Genomic DNA, 21721 nt, shown 5'->3' on the forward strand with positions numbered 1-21721 from the left:
AAACAGGCTATCCACAGTATCATCCTCGTGTATTACGGTTTGTTACCATTTCCACTGACTATGATATTAAAGTTTTTATGTGGTCAGTGAACTTAAATTCAGCACATCTATTTGAGTCAACCACACACACTTGAGTTGGTTTCACTCAATTCTTAATACTTAGAATAAGCCTACAAACAGGTGGTAGGGGAAGAGGCTTAGACACCCTAGCTACACAACCTTGGGTGTTTATCATTTGCCTCTCCTTTCTCCTGCTGCAAGTGAATAGTCACCTACTGATGTCGAGGAAAGGAATCTAGCAGGAAAATCAATAGACCTTAACTCTGGTCCTCTTCCTCAAAATACAAATGGAGCCACAGAGATACGCATAGTGGGGAAGGGACCTACCATCAGAAGCACTTGTTGGGCATATCAGGCTTGCCTTTTTTTCCTATTGCAAGGGTATTATGCTAGGTCAAGGCTAATAAAATCTCAAAGGCTACCTGGTCTTTTTTTTTATTCCTCAGGGTAAGTGACTTATAAGGATGTCTTTAAATGAGAACTCAAGACCCTACTTATTCTAGAATCGATAAGGACTTGAACCTAGTAATATCTCATGGGACTCAGATGTGAAAACAAAGAGCATTAGCAATTGTCCTTTTCACTGATATGGGTAGTGAGCATGGTATTTAAACCAAGGTCATTTTTTTTTTTAAAAAGGCCACTTAAGTCTCTCTACCATAGAACATTTTAAGGAGGGCCTTATGGATTTCAGAAACAAAGTTCCCTAGTTGCCTGACTGCAGACACCACTTCGTGTGTAAGGGATTAAGACAAGCACTTTGATTAGAGCATATCTAACTCTAAGTATACACAGCCAAGGCACTAAATCAAGTAAAAAGCATAGAGAAATTAATGGTGCCATCACACTTTTTCCTTTTGCTTTATGTCACCAAATGAAAGCCACCTGGAGGCATTCACCTGGGCAGCCACTTTGCACATAACACGGTCTCTAAGACCTTACTCTTTTTTTTTTTTTTTTAAAGATTTTATTTATTTATTTGAGACAGAGAGAATGAGAGACAGAGAGCATGAGAGGGAGGAGGGTCAGAGGGAGAAGCAGACTCCCTGCCGAGCAGGGAGCCCGACGTGGGACTCGATCCCGGGACTCCAGGATCATGACCTGAGCTGAAGGCAGTCGCTTAACCAACTGAGCCACCCAGGCGCCCCTCTAAGACCTTACTCTTTTCCAATTTTTAACATTTATGCTTTTTAGGCAGTGAGAGAGGTGGCGAATTGTTCAATTTTTTGGTTCATGTTAGGTTTTTCCATAGCTATACTTCACATTGTCACGGGAAACACGGCTATGCTATTCAGGTGCAGCAGGAAGAGGAACATTTGATCAACACCTGGTACATTATCAACTGCTAGTGACCTCCAGCTCTTTTTCCTGAAATTTGATATGCTCGTTATTTTTTTATAATAACCACTTCGGATATGTGATATGACTGGGTTATTAATCAATGCCTGATAGCTAAAGTGGTTTAAATTGCTTTGAGTTTGGCAAATTTTGAATGGCAAATCTATGCTTGTTGTTATAAAAAGCAATTAAGTGAGAAAGACAAATCCAAAGCTGTGATCTTTTCAATAGCTATGAAATACGATTTAAATTTCTCTTGCACTTTCAAGATCATAACCAAATAAAACCTTGGTGACTAAGAAAAAGTAAGAGATTACTGAAATTTTCTTGGTCAAAAGAGCACAGTAGTTTAGCATGAAATACATTTGACTACTAGTAATAACAACACTAGAAGAAAAAAGGAGGGGAAAAAAGCCAGCATTCCACGTACACATATAGATAGGCGGAGGATAGCCAGGTATCCTCAGTCATATGTATTTTATTTTATTTTTTATTTTTTTTTTTTAAATTTTTTTTTTTAAGATTTTATTTATTTGCGAGAGAGACAATGAGAGACAGAGAGCATGAGAGGGAGGAGGGTCAGAGGGAGAAGCAGACTCCCTGCTGAGCAGGGAGCCTGATGCGGGACTCGATCCCGGGACTCCAGGATCATGACCTGAGCTGAAGGCAGTCGCTTAACCAACTGAGCCACCCAGGCGCCCAGTCATATGTATTTTAAAACTAATGTTCTTTTGTAGTGATTATCAGGTTCAACTGCTTTATTTCCATCAGGCCATGAAACTGAGTAGAAATCATTCAATGATTAAATTTGTAAAGGGGTTTAAAGACTTAGTGCTCATTGTGTTAAACAAAAATTTCAAAACTGGGAATTCACTTCCACTAGTTGGCTCACAGCACACATAAAGAACTTACTGAGGCACAAATCACTTAAAAAAAAAAAAAAAAAAAAAGGAGTTCAGGATGCCTGTGTGGCTCAGTCAGTTAAGCGTCTGCCTTTGGCTCAGGTCATGATCCCTGGGTCCTGGGATTGAGTCCTGCATCGGGCTCCTTGCTCAGCAGGGAGCCTGCCTCTCCCTCTGCCTGCTGCTCCCCCTGCTTGTGCTCTCTCTCTCTCACTCTAACAAATAAATAAAATCTTAAAAAAAAAAAAAAGAGTTCATTCTACCAACGTAGACTGGACTTCCTGTGTGTGTGTGTGTGTGTGTGTGTGTGTATGTGTGAGTTCTGTAATCAGAATAATCTTTGTGAATGGGGAAGAGTCATGCAAATGCTTGCTATATGAGATGGCAAAATATCTCTAAAAACATCAGCAACAATGAATGGAAGTTGAAATTTAAAAAGAAAGACAGCAACCAATGAACTTGCCTAAATTATAGAATTAGCTGCCTTCAGTTCCAATCAAGAGACTGATCTACAACTGCAGTGACAAACCATATTAAAAATATCTTGTTCAATAATTAATGAGGGCTAGATTAAACAGACCCCATCTTGCTCATCCTTCTTATTTTCTTGTAGGTGTACAATCACTTTATCCATAGTGGTATGAGGGTAGGAAATCACAGTAAGCTCCCGATGTACAATGGAGCCTACATACAAAGAGAGATGTCCAAATGTAACTTCCCAACCCTATCTGTAGATAAGTGGTCATAAAATATGATTACTGCTGCCATCCAGTGGGTATCCCCAAACTACACACAGAGCAGAAAGGAGGCAGAACCGTGTCCTAAACCTAATTTAGTACCCCAAAATATAACTGACTTCCTTTTGGAGACTCAAGATAGTAACCCTAATACTAGTGGAGACCATTTGCACACCTCAAGTGTTAAGCTCTGTAATTCAGAGATATTACAAATTTATTTTTAGATCAGTGAATAAAAGTATTCCATAACTGAGTAACAGCCTCCAGTACCATCCCGTCCTCACTGACGTCAAGCAGTGCTACGGAAAGGTCTGTAGTGACAGCTCAGTTGCTACCCTGAGTCTCGGTCCTCCTGGAGCATCACAGACAAGGCTGCACTGATTCAGTTCCAACAGACCATTGAGAGTGAATAAAATCACTCGCTCTGTGTATACCACATGCTGAGGCTTGGAATACCCTCCTGATAAATGCCCTCTTGCTTCGCTTACCTGGCAAAATTTTCTATTTTATTTCAAACATAGTTACTTTTTCAGTATTTCTAACAGGTGAATTTAAAAAATCTTCCTTATTTGTATCCTATTATTAATACTTTTCTAAAAAATGTTTCTTGGGGCGCCGGGTGGCTCAGTCGTTAAGCGTCTGCCTTCGGCTCAGGTCATGAACCCAGGGTCCTGGGATTGAGTCCCACATCGGACTCCCTGCTCAGTGGGAAGCCTGCTTCTCCCTCTCCCACTCCCCCTGCTTGTGTTCCCTCTCTCGCTGTATCTCTCTCTGTGTCAAATAAGTAAAATCTTTAAAAATAATAAAAATAAAAAATGTTTCTTGGTATCATTATCTACTTGCTTTAAAGTTATTTTAGTCACTGACAGGCTGAAACATGAGTTACAGTTTAGAAACTATGCCAATAGCTCTGAAAGTAAGAGCTCATTTTAACACTTCTATTATCCTCAGCTTTATTTTTGTTTTAGTGTAGCTATCTCCCCATTTGACAGAAAATACTTTTGATAAAATGAAGTCACCAGTGACTTTCTAAATTGTTAAGCCCAGAGCATTCCACACTATTCATCTGCCAACTACGGCCGTGATTTTTCCGTAGGAACCAGCACCATTGTTTACATGTTTTTCTTTAAACGGATTCACTGTTTAATCTTAGATTATGTTAAAAGGGGAAATCAGTATCATTTTTCATAAATCACAGGTTTATACATTTTTATAGTTATACATTTTCCTAATGCCCATCAGAATAAACCATAAGTATTAAAATTACTTTAAATTTTTTTTGGGGGGCGCCTGGGTGGCTCAGTCGTTAAGCGTCTGCCTTCGGCTCAGGTCATGATCCCAGGGTCTTGGGATCGAGTCCCACATTGGGCTCCCTGCTCCGCAGGAAGCCTGCTTCTCCCTCTCCCACTCCCCCTGCTTGTGTTCCCTCTCTTGCTGTGTCTCTCTCTGTCAAATAAATAAATAAAATCTTTAAAAAAAAAATTTTTTTTTTAAATACTAAAATTATTAAAAAATGTTAACCTAAGTCCCACCTGAAAGCTGGTGCACCTCTAGTCATACCTGCGCCATACTTGGGGAACCAACACAGAGCTGACTACTACTGATTCCTTCTTCCTTCTCAAACCCTCTGTTCTTCTGACCTTCAGGATCTAGCTCCCCCTCGGCTTCCCAATACCCCTCCAACTCCTTCACTGGCTCTGCTCCTTAAATACTAGTATTTTCTAGGATTCCAACCTGGGCCTTTTCTTCTCACCTTGCACATTCTCTCTGACGACGCCAGAGGCATCTCTAAATGAACATGTCTATCACTGAACTTATTCTCCAGTCTTACATCAATGCATAAATGGTTTCTTTTCCATATTCTCTCTCTTAATTAATGACATTGACATTTATGCAGTTACCAAAGTTAGAAACTTCTCTGGTCAACTTACATTCTGAGTCCACTGTTTTCAGCCTTTCCTGTCTCAACGTTATCCACAACACCCTCTGCCCCTCTTCACTCTGATCTGAAACTGGCCTCTCTTTTCACTGAGAAGCAATCAAAAGTCCACATCTATACCTATATATTGTCCCTGCTCCTATCTCAAGACAACCCCTACCTTACATTTGTGCCTCAGATGCCATCCCCCTAACTATTCAAGAACTTTGCTTCTATAATTAGCTTCTTTCTTTTTTGCATCTTTAATTTCTCTTTCTTTACTGGATCAGTCCTATGCAAACATACTGCAAAATTTTCTCTTTTTGGAACAAAATTTATCTTTAATCCCACATCCCTCGCTAATTTCCATCCCATTTTCTGCTTCTCATTATAGCAAAACTCCGTGAAACAGTTGCTAGCCATCTCCACAAATGTCCTTCACAACCCATTTCATACAAACTTTTAGAAGACTGCCAACAACCTCCATGTTCCTAAATCCAATGGCTTATTCTCTGTCCATCTAACTCAACGTCTTATGATGCATCCGTTTGGTGCAACAATAACGATACAATCGATCACTGCTCAAAACATTTTTTTCATTTCTGGGACAAAATACTTGCCTGATGTTCCTACTGTCTAGCTGGCTGTTCCTTTATTGTTCTTTCTCTTCTCAACCTCCTAATGTTGACTGGAATGCCCTAGTAATTCATTGTTGACCTACTTTCCTTTTTATACTAACCACTGAGGAAACTTCATCCAACCTCATGATTTAAAACACCACTCCTAAGCCCATGGCTCACAGATTTTCATCTCTAGCCTGGGGCTCTTCTCTGACCATCAGGACACTCATATATCTAACTGCCTCCCTAACACTTGCACTGAAACATTTAATAAGCAATGCAAACTTAACATTTACAAAGACAAACTTGTTTTTCTCCCTAGACCTGCTTCTCCCTCAGACTTTCCTATCTCATTTAACAGCACCAATGGTGATTACAAATCTCATTAAATAGCACCAGTTGCTTAGGTCCCAAATTTAGGAGTTACCCATGAACTCTCTTTCCTTCATTTCCCACATTTCCTCTGGTAGTGTCTTGCTGGTTCTATTTTCAAAAATGCACCCCAAATACAATGACGGCTTCTCACCTTCAACTCCTTCACCTGGCTGGTCCAGGCCAATATTATCTTTCACCTATATTTTTGCAACAGCATCCTAATTGGTCTTCCTGCTTCTGCCCTTACCCTATCACAATCTATTTTCAATATAGCAGCTAGAGGAAACCTGCTAATATGTAAATCAGATCATTTTTCTTATCTGCTCAAAACCTTCCAAATCATACGTCTTTCTCTTGGAATAAAAGCCCAAATTATTAGAATGGTCTGCAAGGCAGTAAAGATATGGTTCTATCTTCCTCCCATTCATCTCTGTTTTCATCTCTTCTAAGTCCACTGCAACCATACACGCCTTCTTGCTGTTCCTCGCAAAAGCATTTGCAACAACTATTCTCTCTGCCTGAAATGCTCTTATGCTATATGTCTGCATGGCCTAAACCCTCACCTCCTTCAAGTCTTTGCTCAAATGTCACTTTCTCAGTGGGGCCTCTTTGAACAATCCAGTTTGAATCTCATCTGACTTCCTGCTCTATTTTCCCTTTAGCACTATCTTCTAACATACTAAATAACTTCTTTATTATATTTATCATCTGCTCTCTGTTTCTCTCCACTAGAATGAAGCTCCATAAGACCTGGATTTTTTGTTTGTTTGTTTGTTTGGTTTCCAGTTCCTACAATAGTGCCTGGCAGACAAGAGGTAATAGTTGGATGAATGAATAACTAAGCCACACTCAGTTTCCTTTATTTAAAAGAAAACATTCTGTTGCTTTGGAAGGTTATATCCACCATCAAATTTTACTTTTTTCTTAAATATTATTTGGACGGGTTAACAATCTATAATAACTGGAGGATAGCTGTGGAAAGATCTTAGGCAGGGGCCAATAGGCTCATTCCTCAAAGGAAAAAAATTTCAAAAAGTTCACATCAAAAACCAGAATATATTTAAAAACTAAAATGAATAATCTTATATTTAATGTCTTTCAGAGGCTGAAGTGTAAAAAGCCACTGGCTATCCGAATTTCACTTACTGTCCTAAGTTCTTATGAAAACCGAAGGTAACCGCTCTGTTCATGAAAGCTAAACGCTGGGAATCCCAAAAGATAAATGCTACCTACTGAGATAATAATGCAAGTACAGCCACCAGATCTGTGTACAGTCCCAGGCCATGTGGCAATCTAATGACGCAACATTCAGAGGAGACAAAGGTGACAAGCTAAACTGAAAGGGACTGTTTTAGGTGTGCCTTTAGGGTTATGACTGCCCCTCATAATCTAGTTCAGGTTCATGTTTTATACAGGGATGTATGTATCTCTTTTCAGTGATGACATAAAAAGTCAGTGATTATACCACTTTCACAAAAAATGTCTCAAGAATCCACAAGTATGAATTATTTTAATCATAGCAGTGGAATAGGTTATGACTCGTTGGGAGTAACAGAATTATGCACAGGAACCACGCCAGCCTTGGAAGGCAGAGGACTCAGATTTCAGTCTCGGCTCTACCACCGAGTGACACTCGACTTGAGTAACTCATAATCTTTGCTTCTAAATTCATAAAAAGGGCTCTTTACTTATCCCCCCTCTACCACATAGATATTTGTCAAAGGATAATTTGTTAACCAAATAATTAAAGCAATTTTTAGTAAAGAAATATAAAAATCTAAATACATTATATACAGAGTTACATTTGGCTTTGTTGCAGGATATGCTTGCATTTTAGGATTTTGAAACCTGTAGTAAATGAACCAAAGTTTTAATTCTTCTTACAGAAATAAATGGAGGGAAGCTAACTAGTAGCATATTAAAAATGCTATAAAAACTGGATCTTTAAGACTGTATCTTGTTTTTTAAAGCAGACATCTTCATTAATTTTTATGAAGAATGTCATAAAGCAAAGGTCCTTAATTGCAGGTAGCATATGCCGGATAGTCCACAGGAGGGCAGCAAAATGCAAGATTTCTTTTTCTTCAAAATCTAAACTCCAGGTAAAATTGTTTTCAGCTACAAGTTATAAATCTACAGAAATTAAGGTTGAAGAGCATAGACTAAAACCATAGGTAATGACCAAATTATAAAAGAAGATATGATTTAGGTAAGTAAAATTATTAGGTAAAAGAAATTTTTTTCTCTAGTGGTGAAAGCCTTCACATACATATTATAGAAAAACCTGCATAAAATTCTAAGCATACCTAAATATTAAAGTCCGAGTTCTACTGTACAACATTTATCCATCATTTCTAAAGATCTGGGTCAATATTTTTAAGTTGGCATGTGTCTTAGTGAATTATGAAAAGACCAGAGAAATACTGGGTTAGAAGCTTAATTATATTCAGCAAATACCAATGCCATTGTCAGTGGCATACCTGTAAGCATCTCATGTAAATGAAGTCTAATAAATATGACCTGCCATTGGTCTGATGTTTTCTAACAAAAGAAAAAGAAAAATAATACTGGATGAAAAATACTAAAAATAAAGTAAAACTATACATATCAGAGACATAATAATAAAATAAGCTAGACTGATTAAATGGTAGAAAAATACCTTTACTAGATATAACTGATTTGCAAATTAGTGAAGTTGAAGGAAAAAGTACTTCAAAAATATTTTGGAGTAATAAATGCTTGGAAAATCCACTACAGGTATTTCTGGACTTCTCTACAGGTTCAATATTTAATCATTCTGCTTATATTGTAATTAAAATTTATTTTCCATTTTTGGTCCTTAGTTATTACTTCATGAAGTTTTATTCTTTCTGACACGTTTATTCTTTCCAATTAAAAAGAAAAGTCCTTATTTTAGTGTTGAGCACTGAAAAGAACTTACTTATACTCGAAATCACTGAGTTTATTTAACAGATTCCATTTTACTTTAAAAAGGGCCAAGTATGTTGTTACTGAAGAATGGGTTTGTTAAAGTGGCACATGCAGTTCTATTTAAGTTAAATCAAATTGTAAAATAACAAACCAATAAATGTGGTAAAACAGCATGTATGTCAAAACTGGTCTTCTCATTTTAATCAAAACTGAAAGTGCTAGCTTCCCTTTTAATAGTCAACTCAAGAGTAGACAATTTAAAAAGCAATCTATTAAGTTTTCCTTCCCAGCATCCTTGAAATTGGGGTGGTGATATAAAACTACCTATAAAAGAGAAGAATTTATTAAAAGCTATTCAAAGGAGAGAGAAAGAGATGAAGTCAAGTACTTGCTATATAAGAATATACACACCTAACACATGGCAGTCAATAAAAGTTTGGAAAAACTGTCAGGTAAGTAATGATGCATTGACACATTTTTCAGCTATAAAGCCTTTACAAGTGGAAACATTTTGTAAGCATAGTGATTATGTATTTTTAAGTTGAACGAAGTTGCATTACCTGTGCAAACATTCCAAGAAACACACACTGAAAGCGTGTGAAAAATTCCATGATTACATATGAAAAGCAATAAAATACTTGCTTATGTTAACACACTGCCTATGCCTACAATTTTAGCATTAAATTCATATTACCCAAGAGATTATACTGTTACAGTTGCTATAAAAATAGTTACTAACATGGATCTTTAAGGAAAATTTGTTGAAAATTAACAATAATGGTCAGAAAACTATTAAAGAAATGTTTTCTAAGAGTAATTAGCTATTTTTGATCTTGAAGAAAAGCTTATCTGTAAAGCTTTTAAATGGTAGCTTTTCAAACAGACTTTCATAAGAGAATGACTTAGGTTGGGATGGGGTGGGTAAGGGCAGCTGAAATTCTTCTCTAATAAAAATCAACATGAATTCCTTGATTACTATATGGAAAAAGAATCATAAGCCTTGTTGATATCTTGAAAACTTCATACTGTCATAATAAACACTTTAGACAATGTGTCAGACATGCAGGATACTTATGAAGCTTATTTCAATATTGCAAAAATGAAAAAGCAAAAGGCAGACAATCATCTGAAGGTACAGAAATGCCAATCATTATTCAGAGGTTTTTCTCTCTTTTTCCTCAACCATTTAGTAAAGCTCAGAGATAGAGGAGATGAAACTGGGTTTTCAAATATAAGAAGTTCATGGTGCCTGTGGAGATACTTGTTGCTTTGAAGTTTCAGCTTTTCAAAGCTGGAACTCAGCAAAGCAACTGTGAATGTACAGGACTCCTGTGGAAACAGTAATGCAAAAACACTGTCAAAGAAAAAATCAATACAGAAATGAACTCAGTATTGTCAATGAAGTTGTAAACTTAGAAAATGCTATAGCATACATTTCCATCAGGGGGCACCAGTATTTAGCAGATGGTGGGATTCTCTCCTCAAGTAATTAATTGCAACATAAAAGGGGCTAAATTAAAAAAAAAATTATTAATGAGCTCTCTCTGAAACAACTAAAAAAAGTATTCCCTCTTCCCAAGTCAAATTATTTTCTTTTTTGTATTAGATCGAGTAATAATATCTGTGGGATACCTGGACAACTAAATACTAAGATACTACAACTTTGTAAATTTGTTTCAGGTTATTAGTTTCCTGGGTTAGTTGAAATTATGCTCTGGGGAAAAAGTTCAAGACAACTGAATTCCTTCTCTTGACATGAGTGACATAAAATAATAATAAATTTCAAGAAACTGAAATCCTAAGCAAAAACATGTAAAGTAATATTAACGAAAAGGCTTTTTAGAAGAGGATCACTATATACATACAAAACTCTTCTTTCCAATAACAGGAAAGAGGCGAGGAAGATGATAGCAGGTAAAAAATACAAGAGACTCTATAATAAAAGCAGCTCATTGAAAAAAGTGAAGTTCTGTTTACAAGGCTATTGTCAGGTAATCTAAGGAATTTAAGAGACCCCAACATATTTTCTGGAATTAAGTAAGAAGATAAAGATCCATAACTTGCTAATATAATAAAATAAAATTTAAAAAAATCCATAACTTGCACCACTAAGGTCAAACTATTTTGTATTTATTACAAATTTCTAATGGCTTATTTTTATCCAACACCTATCATGTGATAAGGATCTTATTTAATCCTACCAACAAGTCTATGGGACAGATTTTCCCTTTCATTTTATAGATGAGGCCAGAAGTTACTTTACAGGGATCAGATACACAGTAATGGCAGAGCTAAGGCTCAAACATGAGTCTGCAGGACTCTGTTGCATCGCTGAACTACGCACTGTTGCATTGCTAACACATTGTCTTAGGCCTTCAGCATTCATGCAAGAACTCTAGTTTAGATCCTCTGTGGATCAGTACTGACCCACACCTGAGCTATGGAGTTATGCTGCTACTAGATTTTTGGTTTCTTCACTAAAAAATTGGGCTCTGAAACTTAAAAATGTAAACACTACTTACTGCTGGTCATTTCATTAAGATCTTAAGGTAGTCTAGTACAGTGAATCTGGAAAACCAGTTTGAGGGATTTTTTTTTCTTTAAGTGAAGGAGATGGACTGATAGTGCTCTGCTTGAATATTACAATCTGACCTGAACATTAGCAAAGCACCCACAGTGTGTTCTACAACATCAAAGTTCTGAGGGTCCACATATATGTAAACCTCACCTCTCATAACTCAAATCAAACTTTTTTTATTCTTGTAGTGAAAGTTAAATAAGTAAACATAATGGACCCCTTATGGAATTCTAACTGATGAATTTATAATAGTTATAATAGTTCAGATAGATATTAACTCAAATATTTTTTTTACCCAGATGGACACATTTATGCACATTCATATATATGTATATATATGTACTGGTGGCTGTGGGACAAAGTGGAAGAATGAAAGAAGATACCCCTAAAGTAGTCAGGAGACTACTTTAAAGTAAGTGCAGTCAAGCTCTGGATCATCTTCACTGAAAGGCTAGGAGTATATTTCAGTGAATGAGGATCAAATCTTCAAATGCTTCAGATCTTATTGCAGATTATCTTTAGGGACAGAAAATATATCCTTTACCATTAATATTGGTCATTAAAAAACATCACAGATTTTGGGGTGAGAAAAAAATCTTACAGTCTATCAATCTCAGTTGAATCTACTTTAGTCAGCCTTTTTTCAACTAGGGTTCTAGGAGAGAATTAAGTACAATACCCTAAGGCATCTATATATAAGTAATGAATTAATTTCCTTCCTATGTATCTAGAATTATACTAGTGATGTAAAATCCCTGGGAAAAACTGAGAAAAATCATTTTCTGTGTTCTGTTGATCAGAATAGGAACCCTGGTTGAGCTCATTATTTTGCCAGCATTTAACAGCTGCTTACCACTGCAAACAGAAGAGGTGATGTTGTATAGAAAAGGATAAAACTGCATACAGCGTATCAATTTCAGGCTGTTTTCACATTCTGGGCATTTGGTAGTTAATTTCAAAGCCTGTCTAAAGGCCTCAAGTGCCCCACTGATATTCTTCAGAGCAAGATAAGCATTTCCCAGGCTCAAAAAGGTCAGGGGCTGAAAAGAAAAAGAAAAAAAAAAATCAGAAAAATGTTAGTGAATTAATATTGCCTGAGAGTTACAAAACTTTTAAAGTATATGTCCTTTGGCTTCTTTTAGGTTATCCCATAAAAGTTAATGGCAAACTGTCCATTTTATCTACATCAGCCAATTCTACACTGTAACTGATATAAATTTATATTTTACCTTTTTACTAAAATAAAATATAAAGTGTGTAATATACACTAGTCTTAAGTGTACAGCTCAATGAATTTTTATATGTGTATATATCCCTGTAACCACCTCTCATCTCAAGATATAAAACATTTAGAGTGTTTCTAACACCCCAAAGGATTCCCTTGGGCAACCCAACCCCAATCCCAGATGTAACTAGTGTTGTTATGTTCTATCACCATAAATTAGCTCTTCCTGTCCTTAAATTTCATATAAATGTAATCAAACAGCATGTTCCCTTCCATGTATATATAAACTGTACCCTTTTGTAGATTCTTTCACTCAGTACAATATCTAAGGTTTAAGAAACTGAATGTTTTTTGTGCATCAGTAATTTATTTATTTCTTTTAAATTAATGTGTAATGTCTACCATGTGAATCCACACAGTTTGTTTATCCATTCTCCTACTGATACGCATTTGGACTGTTGCCAGTTTTGGGCTATTATGAATAAAGCTACTGTGAACATTCTTGCAACTATCTTTTGATAGACGTATTGCTCATTTTCCTTGGATATATACTCAGCAGTGGGTCTTAAGGCAGGCATATATTTAGTTTTATGAGATACAGTTTGTTTTTTTTTTTAAAGATTTTTATTTATTTGAGAGAGAGAGTACGAGTGGGGGTAGGGGCAGGGGGAGGGAGAGGGACAAGCAGACTCTGAACTGAACGTGGACCCCGAGGTGGGGCTCAATCTCATGACCCTGAGATCACAACCTGAGCCAAAACCACGAGTTGGATGCTTAACTGACTGTGCCACAAAAGCGTCCCACAACCAGAGTTTTCTAAAGTGGATGTACATATTTACACTCTTATCAGGAAGTATGAGAATCTATTGACTTAGGACTGTCAGTCTTTAAAATTTAGCTGGTTTAGTGAGATGATGAAGTAGCATCTCAATGTGGTTTTAATTTGTATTTCCCTGATTAGTAATGATGTTGAATATTTTGTCATGTGCTTATTGGCCATTTGGATATCATCATTTCTGAAGTGCCTATTGTTTTCCCCATTAAAAAACAAAAGGTTGTCTTTTTCTTACTGATTTGAAGTTCTTTATATATGTACTAGATGTGGGACCTTTGTTGGAAATATTTATTGCAAATATTTTCTCCCAGTCCGGGGTTTGCCTTTTATTCTCTTACTGGTATCTCTGATAAACAGAAATTCTTAATTTTGATGATGTTCAGTTTACAGATATATACATGTGTATGTATATATAAAAATATTTATATATTTATACAAATATGTATTTTATAGTCAGTGCTTTTTTAAATCTTTGCCTACTATAACATCACGAAGACCTTCTCTTATTTTTTCAACAAGCTTTATTGTTCCATGTTTCACATTTTGGTACATGATCCACCTCAACTGTGTATGAAATTCGGGAGGAGTGAAGGTTCATTTCTTTTTCCACAGGGATATCCAAGTATTCTAGCACTACTTACTGAAAAACTAATAGGTGTCCCCACCCCCCTGAACTACTGGTGTGCCTTTGTCATAACTCAAGTGACTAAATATACAGGGCCGATTTCTAATTTTTCTATTGTGTTCTGTCGGTATGTTTGAGTATCCTTGTGCCAATACCATACTGACATAATTACAGCAAGTCTTGAAATCTAGTAATATAAGCCTCCCAACTGTTTTTTTCTCCCCCTCACCCGCAAATTTTCTGGCTATTCCAGATCCATTTCTGTGTAGATTTTAGAATTGACTTATCCATTTACACATACATATACATGCAATAGCGGGGAGTTCAGGATTAAATCTATAAATCAATTCTGGAGAGAACTTACATCTTTCTTTTTTTAATTTAATTTAATTTTATTATGTTATGTTAGTCACCATCCATCATTAGTTTTTGATGTAGTGATCCACGATTCATTGTTTTCGTGTAACACCCAGTGCTCCATACAATATGTGCCCTTCTTAATACCCATCAACGGGCTAACCCATCCCCCCCCACCTGGGAACTTACATCTTAACAATACCGAACCTTCCAATCTGTGAATATAATGTCTCTCCACTTATTTGGGTCTTCTTTGTCTTAGCAATATTTTGCAATGCAGTAGAGAAACCTTATATATCTTCCTTTAAATTTATTTCTAGATATCTGATTTTTTATGCTATTATAAATAGTTTTTTTTTTTTAAGATTTTATTTATTTATTTGAGAGAGAGAATGAGAGACAGAGAGCACATGAGAGGGGGGAGGGTCAGAGGGAGAAGCAGACTCCCTGCCGAGCAGGGAGCCTGATGCGGGACTCGATCCCGGGACTCCAGGATCATGACCTGAGCCGAAGGCAGTCGCTTAACCAATTGAGCCACCCAGGCGCCCTATAAATAGTTTTTGTATCCTATTTTCCAACTGTTGGTTGAGACTGTTTTTATAAGCAGCCCCAAGTATTCAGTTTAGGTCATTTTAGTTGAAATACACCTATGCTTGGCAATTTGTATTTGCTTGTGTACAAACCATTTATTTTACACTTATTTTATCATTAAAAGTATTTTAAAGGATCTAAGAATGTTTTATTTTCAAACTGTACAATATATCCCTATGAAAAGCAATACCTATAATTTATCCAACTACTAGCTTTTTTTTTTTTTTTTCTTCCAACTACTTGCTTTTGATTCAGGCTGTTAGGTCATCCATAATATCTCACTATAACCAAGCCAAGGTATATAAAATATTCCAGATTACAGAGGCATAATCTAAGTAGCTCTCAGATTACATTTAAAATTTTACTTAGTGGTTTATACCCAGATGCAAAATTAAATCCCATATTTAGATTTCAAAGTGTCTTTATATTTTTACATAAGGAAACAAAATGTTTAGTCCTATGACCAGAATGATGGTTGTACAAATATCTTATATTGAGATAAACTAATTATTTTGGAAAAAAAATGAATTTTCATCAGTTCATCCAGAAAATAACTACTGAGTGTTTACCAATGTTTTAGATACCGGGGACACAGCAGAAAATAAGAAAGGTAAGTCCCTGCCTTTGTAGATTTTTAGTCAAGCGTCACAAAACCATGGGGGTATCACCCAAGTATGAGAAGAACGTGATGGAGAAGAGTATAGCAGGGAAGAGACGTTAACTAGAACAGAGTGGGTAACGGAGTGCCATTTTAAATAGTGTAGGAAGGGAAAGACTTACTGAGCTTACTGAGTAGTCAGTATTTTAAAGGATTTTTAAGGGAGATGAAGTAAGATATCAAGAATCTTGGTGGAGTGAAGTATTCCAAACAGAGAGAATAGAAGGTGCAAAGGGGCTGAGGTGGGAGCATGCCCAGTATGTTCAAGGAACTGCAGAGGTAAGTGAGGCTAGAACAGAATGAGCAAAGGAATGATTTCATGGGGATGAGGTCAGAAAAGTAACAAGGTCATGTAGGACCTTCTACACTATGGAGAACCATTGAGGAAATTTGAACAGACAAATGACAACATCTGACTTTTTATAAGGATCTTACTGAGGGGACAAAGGCCAAAAGCAAAGAAGTTAGGCAGGAGGCTAATGAAATAATTCAGATAAAAGATAATGGTGTACTGGATCAGACAGCAGTGGAGATGATGATAAACAGTACAATCCTGGGTGTATTTGGAAAATACCAGCAAGGTTAGTTAATAGACTGACTTTACCCTGAAAGAGGAAAAAAGGTATGAAGGATGTCTCCAAGTTTTTGTCCTGAGCTACTAGCTTTACAGTTTCCTGAAATGGGAAAGACAGAGAAGAAAAGACTGGAACAATGTAAAGGAGCTTAGTTTTGCCCTTTAAAGTATGTTTTAGACATCCACATGGAGATGGTCAAGTAAGCTGCTGGATAAAGGAGTCTGTAGTTCAGAGCAAAGGTGACAGGTGATTCAAGAGGGAAACACAGGGTTCTCAAGATGTGGTGCTGGAACAACTGGATGTCTATGTGATATGAACTTTGATGAATGAACTTTGATCCCCACTCAACATTACAAAAAAAATTTAACTTGAAATGGATCACAAACCTACATGTAAAACCTAAAACTACAAATCATCTAGAAGACAACATAGGAAAATATTTTAGTATATTTGAGTCAACTATGTAAAGACAAGTAATAGACAGCAAAACCAAAGTAGAACTAATTGTTTTCAAACTTCTTGTGAGGATACCTTAAATCTAACAATAAAAATCAAAAGAGAATAGATGGGCAAATTGAAGGGTATTTTTAAAAGATAAGATAAAAAGAGAAAATATTTTTTAATGTATGATGCAGTTAAAGATTTTGTATAAAGAGTTTGTATAAAATAAAAAAACCCTAAATTCTAACAAAATGAGCAAAATGCATACACAAAGTTTTACTTTAAAAATACAATTAAAGGGATGCCTGGCTGGCTCATACTGTGGAGCATGTGGCTCTTGATCTCGGGATTGTAGGTTCAAGCCCTGCATTCAGTGTAGAGATTACTTAAAAAACAAAACAAAACAAATCTTTAGAAGAAATTAAATAAGAAAATAAAAATACAATTAAAGGATAAAGAAATTTATAACACAGGAGTGAAATTTTTTAAAGTAAATTTGTTTTACAAATGTTAAGTCAGAGCCAGTGTGACATGGCCAAAGGGGGTGTGAGCTCTGTGGCCAATCTCCCGGAGTTCAAATAAATCCACGCTCTGACACTTTTGGTAAATCCCTTTGCCCGTATCTTTATCTATGAAATGGGTAAATCTTACCTCACAGAGTTGTTGTGAGGATTAAGTGAGCTATCACATGTAAAGTGATCAGTATGGTGCCTGGGTCTAGTAAACAACAACAAAAGTTAGCAGTTAGTTCAATGGCCCAATTCTGGTGAAGCTACAGATGAAATGAATACTTTCCAATCTTGATGATGGCAATATATATTGGCCCAAATCTTTTGGTAGATGTTTGGCATTTTGTATCAAAGCCATCAAAATACTCATTTGCTTAGTAATTCCACTGCTAGCAATCTTTCCTAAGAAAATTACCTGGAATGCAGAAAAAGCCTTATGCAGAAAACCATCAGTGATAGAAGGTAAGCACTATCAGCAACCTAAACATCCAGAGCCTTCCCTTTGGGGGCCCAATCATCACATCCCATATATAGCATCTGTTCCCACTGTACCTGCACCTGGCCCATAGCAAACATTTGATAAATATTTGATATACTTTGGCACCAGGCCTGTTGTACACTATAGCAATTATAAACGTTGGCTTAAAATCTACCTGTGAATTTGTGTATTTCAAGGGAAACTCTTAACAGCAATATTTTCTTCTCATGCTTAAAAAATTAGTTCTGAGATATCACAAATAAACCTAAACCACTCATGCACACTTCTTTTACAAGTTTTTTTGGAGAGGCGCCTGGGTGGCTCAGTCCATTGGGTGTCTGACTTCAGCTCAGGTCATGATCTCAGGGTCCTGTGATTGAGCCCTGCGTTGGGCTCCCCGTTTGGTGGGGAGCCTGCTTCTCCCTCTGCCTCTGCCCCTCCCCCGCTTGTGCTCTTTCTCAAATAAATAAATAAAATCTTTAAAAAAAATAAGTAAAATAAAAAAATTTTTGGATATAAAACTTAGGAACATTTAAACACTAGGTATTAAGAGCAATTTTTTTTTTTTAAGATTTTATTTATTTATTTGACAGAGAGAGAGTACAGGCGGGGGAGCAGCAGGGAGAGAGAGAAGCAGGCTCCCACTGAGCAGAGAGCCTGATGTGGGGCTCGATCCCAGGACCCTGGGATCATGACATGAGTTGAAGGCAGACGCTTAACGACTGAGCCACCCAGGCGCCCCGGGTATAAGAGCAATTTAATTGTATATTTATTTATTTATTATTATTTTTTTTAAAGATTTTATTTATTTATTTGAGAGAGAATGAGATAGAGAGAGCATGAGAGTGGGGAGGGTCAGGGGGAGAAGCAGACTCCCTGCTGGGCAGGGAGCCCGATGTGGGACTTGATCCCAGGACTCCAGGATCATGACCTGAGCCGAAGGCAGTCGCTTAACCAACTGAGCCACCCAGGCGCCCTAATTGTATATTTATTAAACTGTATTTCATCAAACCTAAGATGTCATCAATTGTAACATGCATCGTTATTTCAGAGATGTTAAAATATTAAAAAAGAAGTTGTATCTTAGAAACTATGAACTAGAGTAATTAACTACACAGCAGTGATTAACTCCATGGGCTGCATGTGAGAGGTTCAGGGCACGAATATTAACCCATCTATCTATTCTTATCAATGAAACCTTTAAACTGTGTTCTGGCTTGGTTGGTATACAGATACCTATAAATTAAAGCTGTAAAACAGTATAATATTAAGCAGCAGGCATACAGTGATGAGTAGATAAAGAAAGAACAAGATGTTTCAGACTGACATAAAAAAGTGGCCGTGTATTTTTAACAGCTATGTCACTCTTACTTAAACATAAGTTCCTAAAAATAAATTAACTACATAATTATAAATTTCACTCATTTAAAATAAAGAAATGACACAAAACAAGAGAACTACAGGCCAATATTTCTGATGAGCATAGATGCAAATATCCTCAACAAAATACTAGCAAACTGAATCCAACAATACATTAACAAAAATCATTCAACACAATCAAACGTCTTTTACTCCTGGGATACAAGGGTGGTTCAATATTCGCAAATCAATCAATGTGATACATGACATCAGTAAGAGAAAGGATAAAAACCATATGATCACTTCAATACACACTGAAAAAGCATTTGACAAAGTACAATATCCATTCATGATAAAAGGCTTCAACAAAGTAGGTCTAGAGGAAACAAACCTCAACATAATAAAGGGCATATATGAAAAACCCACCGGAAACATCACCCTCAATGGGGAAAACCTGAGTTTTTTTCCCCTAACCTCAGGAATGAGACAAGGATGTCCACCCTCACCACTTTTATTCAACATAGTACTGGAAGTCCTAGCCTCAGCAACCAGACAACAAAAAGAAATAAATGGAATGCAAATCAGTAAGGAAGAAGTAAAACTTTTACTATTTGCAGATGATGTGATGCCATATATAGAAAAGCCTAAAGACTCCACAAAAAATTATTAAAACTGTTAAGTGAATTCAGTAAAATCATAGGATACAAAATCAATGTGCAGAAATCTGTTGTATTTGTATATACTAATAATGAAACAGCAGGAAGAGAAATTGAAAAAACAATCCCATTTACAACTGTACCAAAAATAATAAGATACCTAAGAATAAACCTAAGTAAAGAGGTGAAACACCTATACTCTGAAAACTGTAAAACACTGATGAAAGAAATTGAAGAGAACACAAACAAATGGAAAGACATTCCATATTCATGAATTGGAAGAAAAAATATTGTTAAAATGTCTATACTACCCAAAGTGATCTATACACTGAATACAATCCCTATCAAAATACCAACAGCATTTTTTTGCAGAACTAGAACAAAAAATCCTAAGATGAATATGGAACTACCAAAGACCTTGAATAGCGGAAACAAGCAAAGGAAAAAAAGAGAGCGAGACAAACCAAGAAACAGACTCTTAGCTATTGAGAACAAACTGATGGTTACCAGAAGAGAGGTGGGCAGAGGGATGGGTGAAAGAGGTGATGGGGATTAAGAAGGGCACTTGTTGTGATGAGCACCAGGTGATGTATGGAAGAGTTGAATCACTATATTGTACACCGGAGACTAATATAACACTGTATTTAACTACAGTGGAATTAAAATTAAAAAATAGAAATTAAATATATCTAAGAGAATCTGGGAGTAAAAACAAGAAGATACAGAAAAATGTCATTAGCATGATTCTACATTTGCACAAAGTAAGACAAATCAATATAAAAAAATAAAGACATCAAAAATAAGATAAAACAAAATCTGTTTTATACCATCTCAAAGTATGCAAACTCTACTCATAAAAATATGAGGTTTTTTTATGTCTTCCCCAGAAAAATACAAATTGTACCCTGGATTTGAGTTACCCCCACATAGTACATGGAGCTACAAAGAAACATAAAACCTCACCTCAGAGCTATTGATGGCCAAAGCTTGAAGCAGCAGCTTAGTGGCATCAAGATGGAGACCATAGTGAATCAAAAGGTTGGCTAAGTTCACAAGAGGAATGTCCTGGTATTGAAGTGGAGCCAAATTCAAAGCCCTCTGAAGACAAGCAATAGCAAAAGTGCTGTTTCCTACTGCTCTCCAGTAGAGTCCAGCTTCATTGAGTATCAGCCAGACGGGGGCATTTGGCTGAAAAACCCAAAATACCTCAGTTAATACAAGAATACAGTACTAGTTCTAACAAGGATTTTTAATGCATGCATTTTAACTTTTAATTACAATTACTAAGCATTTAAATTTCAGATGTCTAAAGCAAGTGACTTACCTTATTAATAGCGTGAAATAAGAATGACCCAATTTCTTCTTCTGGGATAGTATAGTTATTAATACGGGAAAGCAAAATCTGAAAATATCAAAAGGAAGACTGACTCAATTGAAAATAACAGGGAAGACATTTGAAAGAATTCTATAGATAGCAGTCTTTACTTGAGCTCCTCAGGAACAGTTAATTTGAATAGATACTTATAATCATATATCTATATATATAAAACATGAGGTCATCAATATACCAACAGGTTGACCTGCTTACATGAATGCCCTAGTTTCCTCTAACTAAAACATGTTAAAAGATGTATATCACATATACTATTAAGGTGATATACCATACCCCATTAAAGTCAACCTAAGTATCTAAAATCAAATGAGAAATTATTCAAAAGACAACAGCACGTAATACCTGATGCAACAAAAATCTTCTATCTTTCCTAGCTGGAAAAACACTGGATCCTCAATTACGCTATGTTCTTGCAACATGTTTATAACTGTGAGCAACTCTAAGGTAGGGATCATGGTCTATTTATCTTTCCTAGCATTCCAAACAGTGCCTGGCACATAGTGTTTTTCCCCTCAGTAAATGTTTGTTGACTGTAAGTAGTAACTGTTCATAGTTTTAAA

The 21721-nt window shown here is 36.2% G+C and overlaps 1 protein-coding gene across 6 annotated transcripts in view; it reads right to left on the bottom strand.

The window, feature by feature from the left end:
• TTC17 (tetratricopeptide repeat domain 17) overlaps positions 1 to 21721 on the bottom strand; it is a 116418-nt gene that overhangs the window by 50732 nt on the left and 43965 nt on the right. For all 6 annotated transcript variants that reach the window (XM_044919476.1, XM_044919475.1, XM_044919473.1 and 3 more), the window contains 3 exons: positions 21093 to 21170; positions 20732 to 20956; positions 12313 to 12499 (listed from right to left, as the gene is read on the bottom strand). In XM_044919476.1, the coding sequence (XP_044775411.1) occupies positions 12313 to 12499; positions 20732 to 20956; positions 21093 to 21170 (490 nt within the window). The remainder of the gene's footprint in view (positions 1 to 12312; positions 12500 to 20731; positions 20957 to 21092; positions 21171 to 21721) is intronic.

This window comes from Neomonachus schauinslandi, chromosome 11 (assembly GCF_002201575.2).
Source record: "Neomonachus schauinslandi chromosome 11, ASM220157v2, whole genome shotgun sequence".
NCBI classification, from domain to species: domain Eukaryota; kingdom Metazoa; phylum Chordata; class Mammalia; order Carnivora; family Phocidae; genus Neomonachus; species Neomonachus schauinslandi.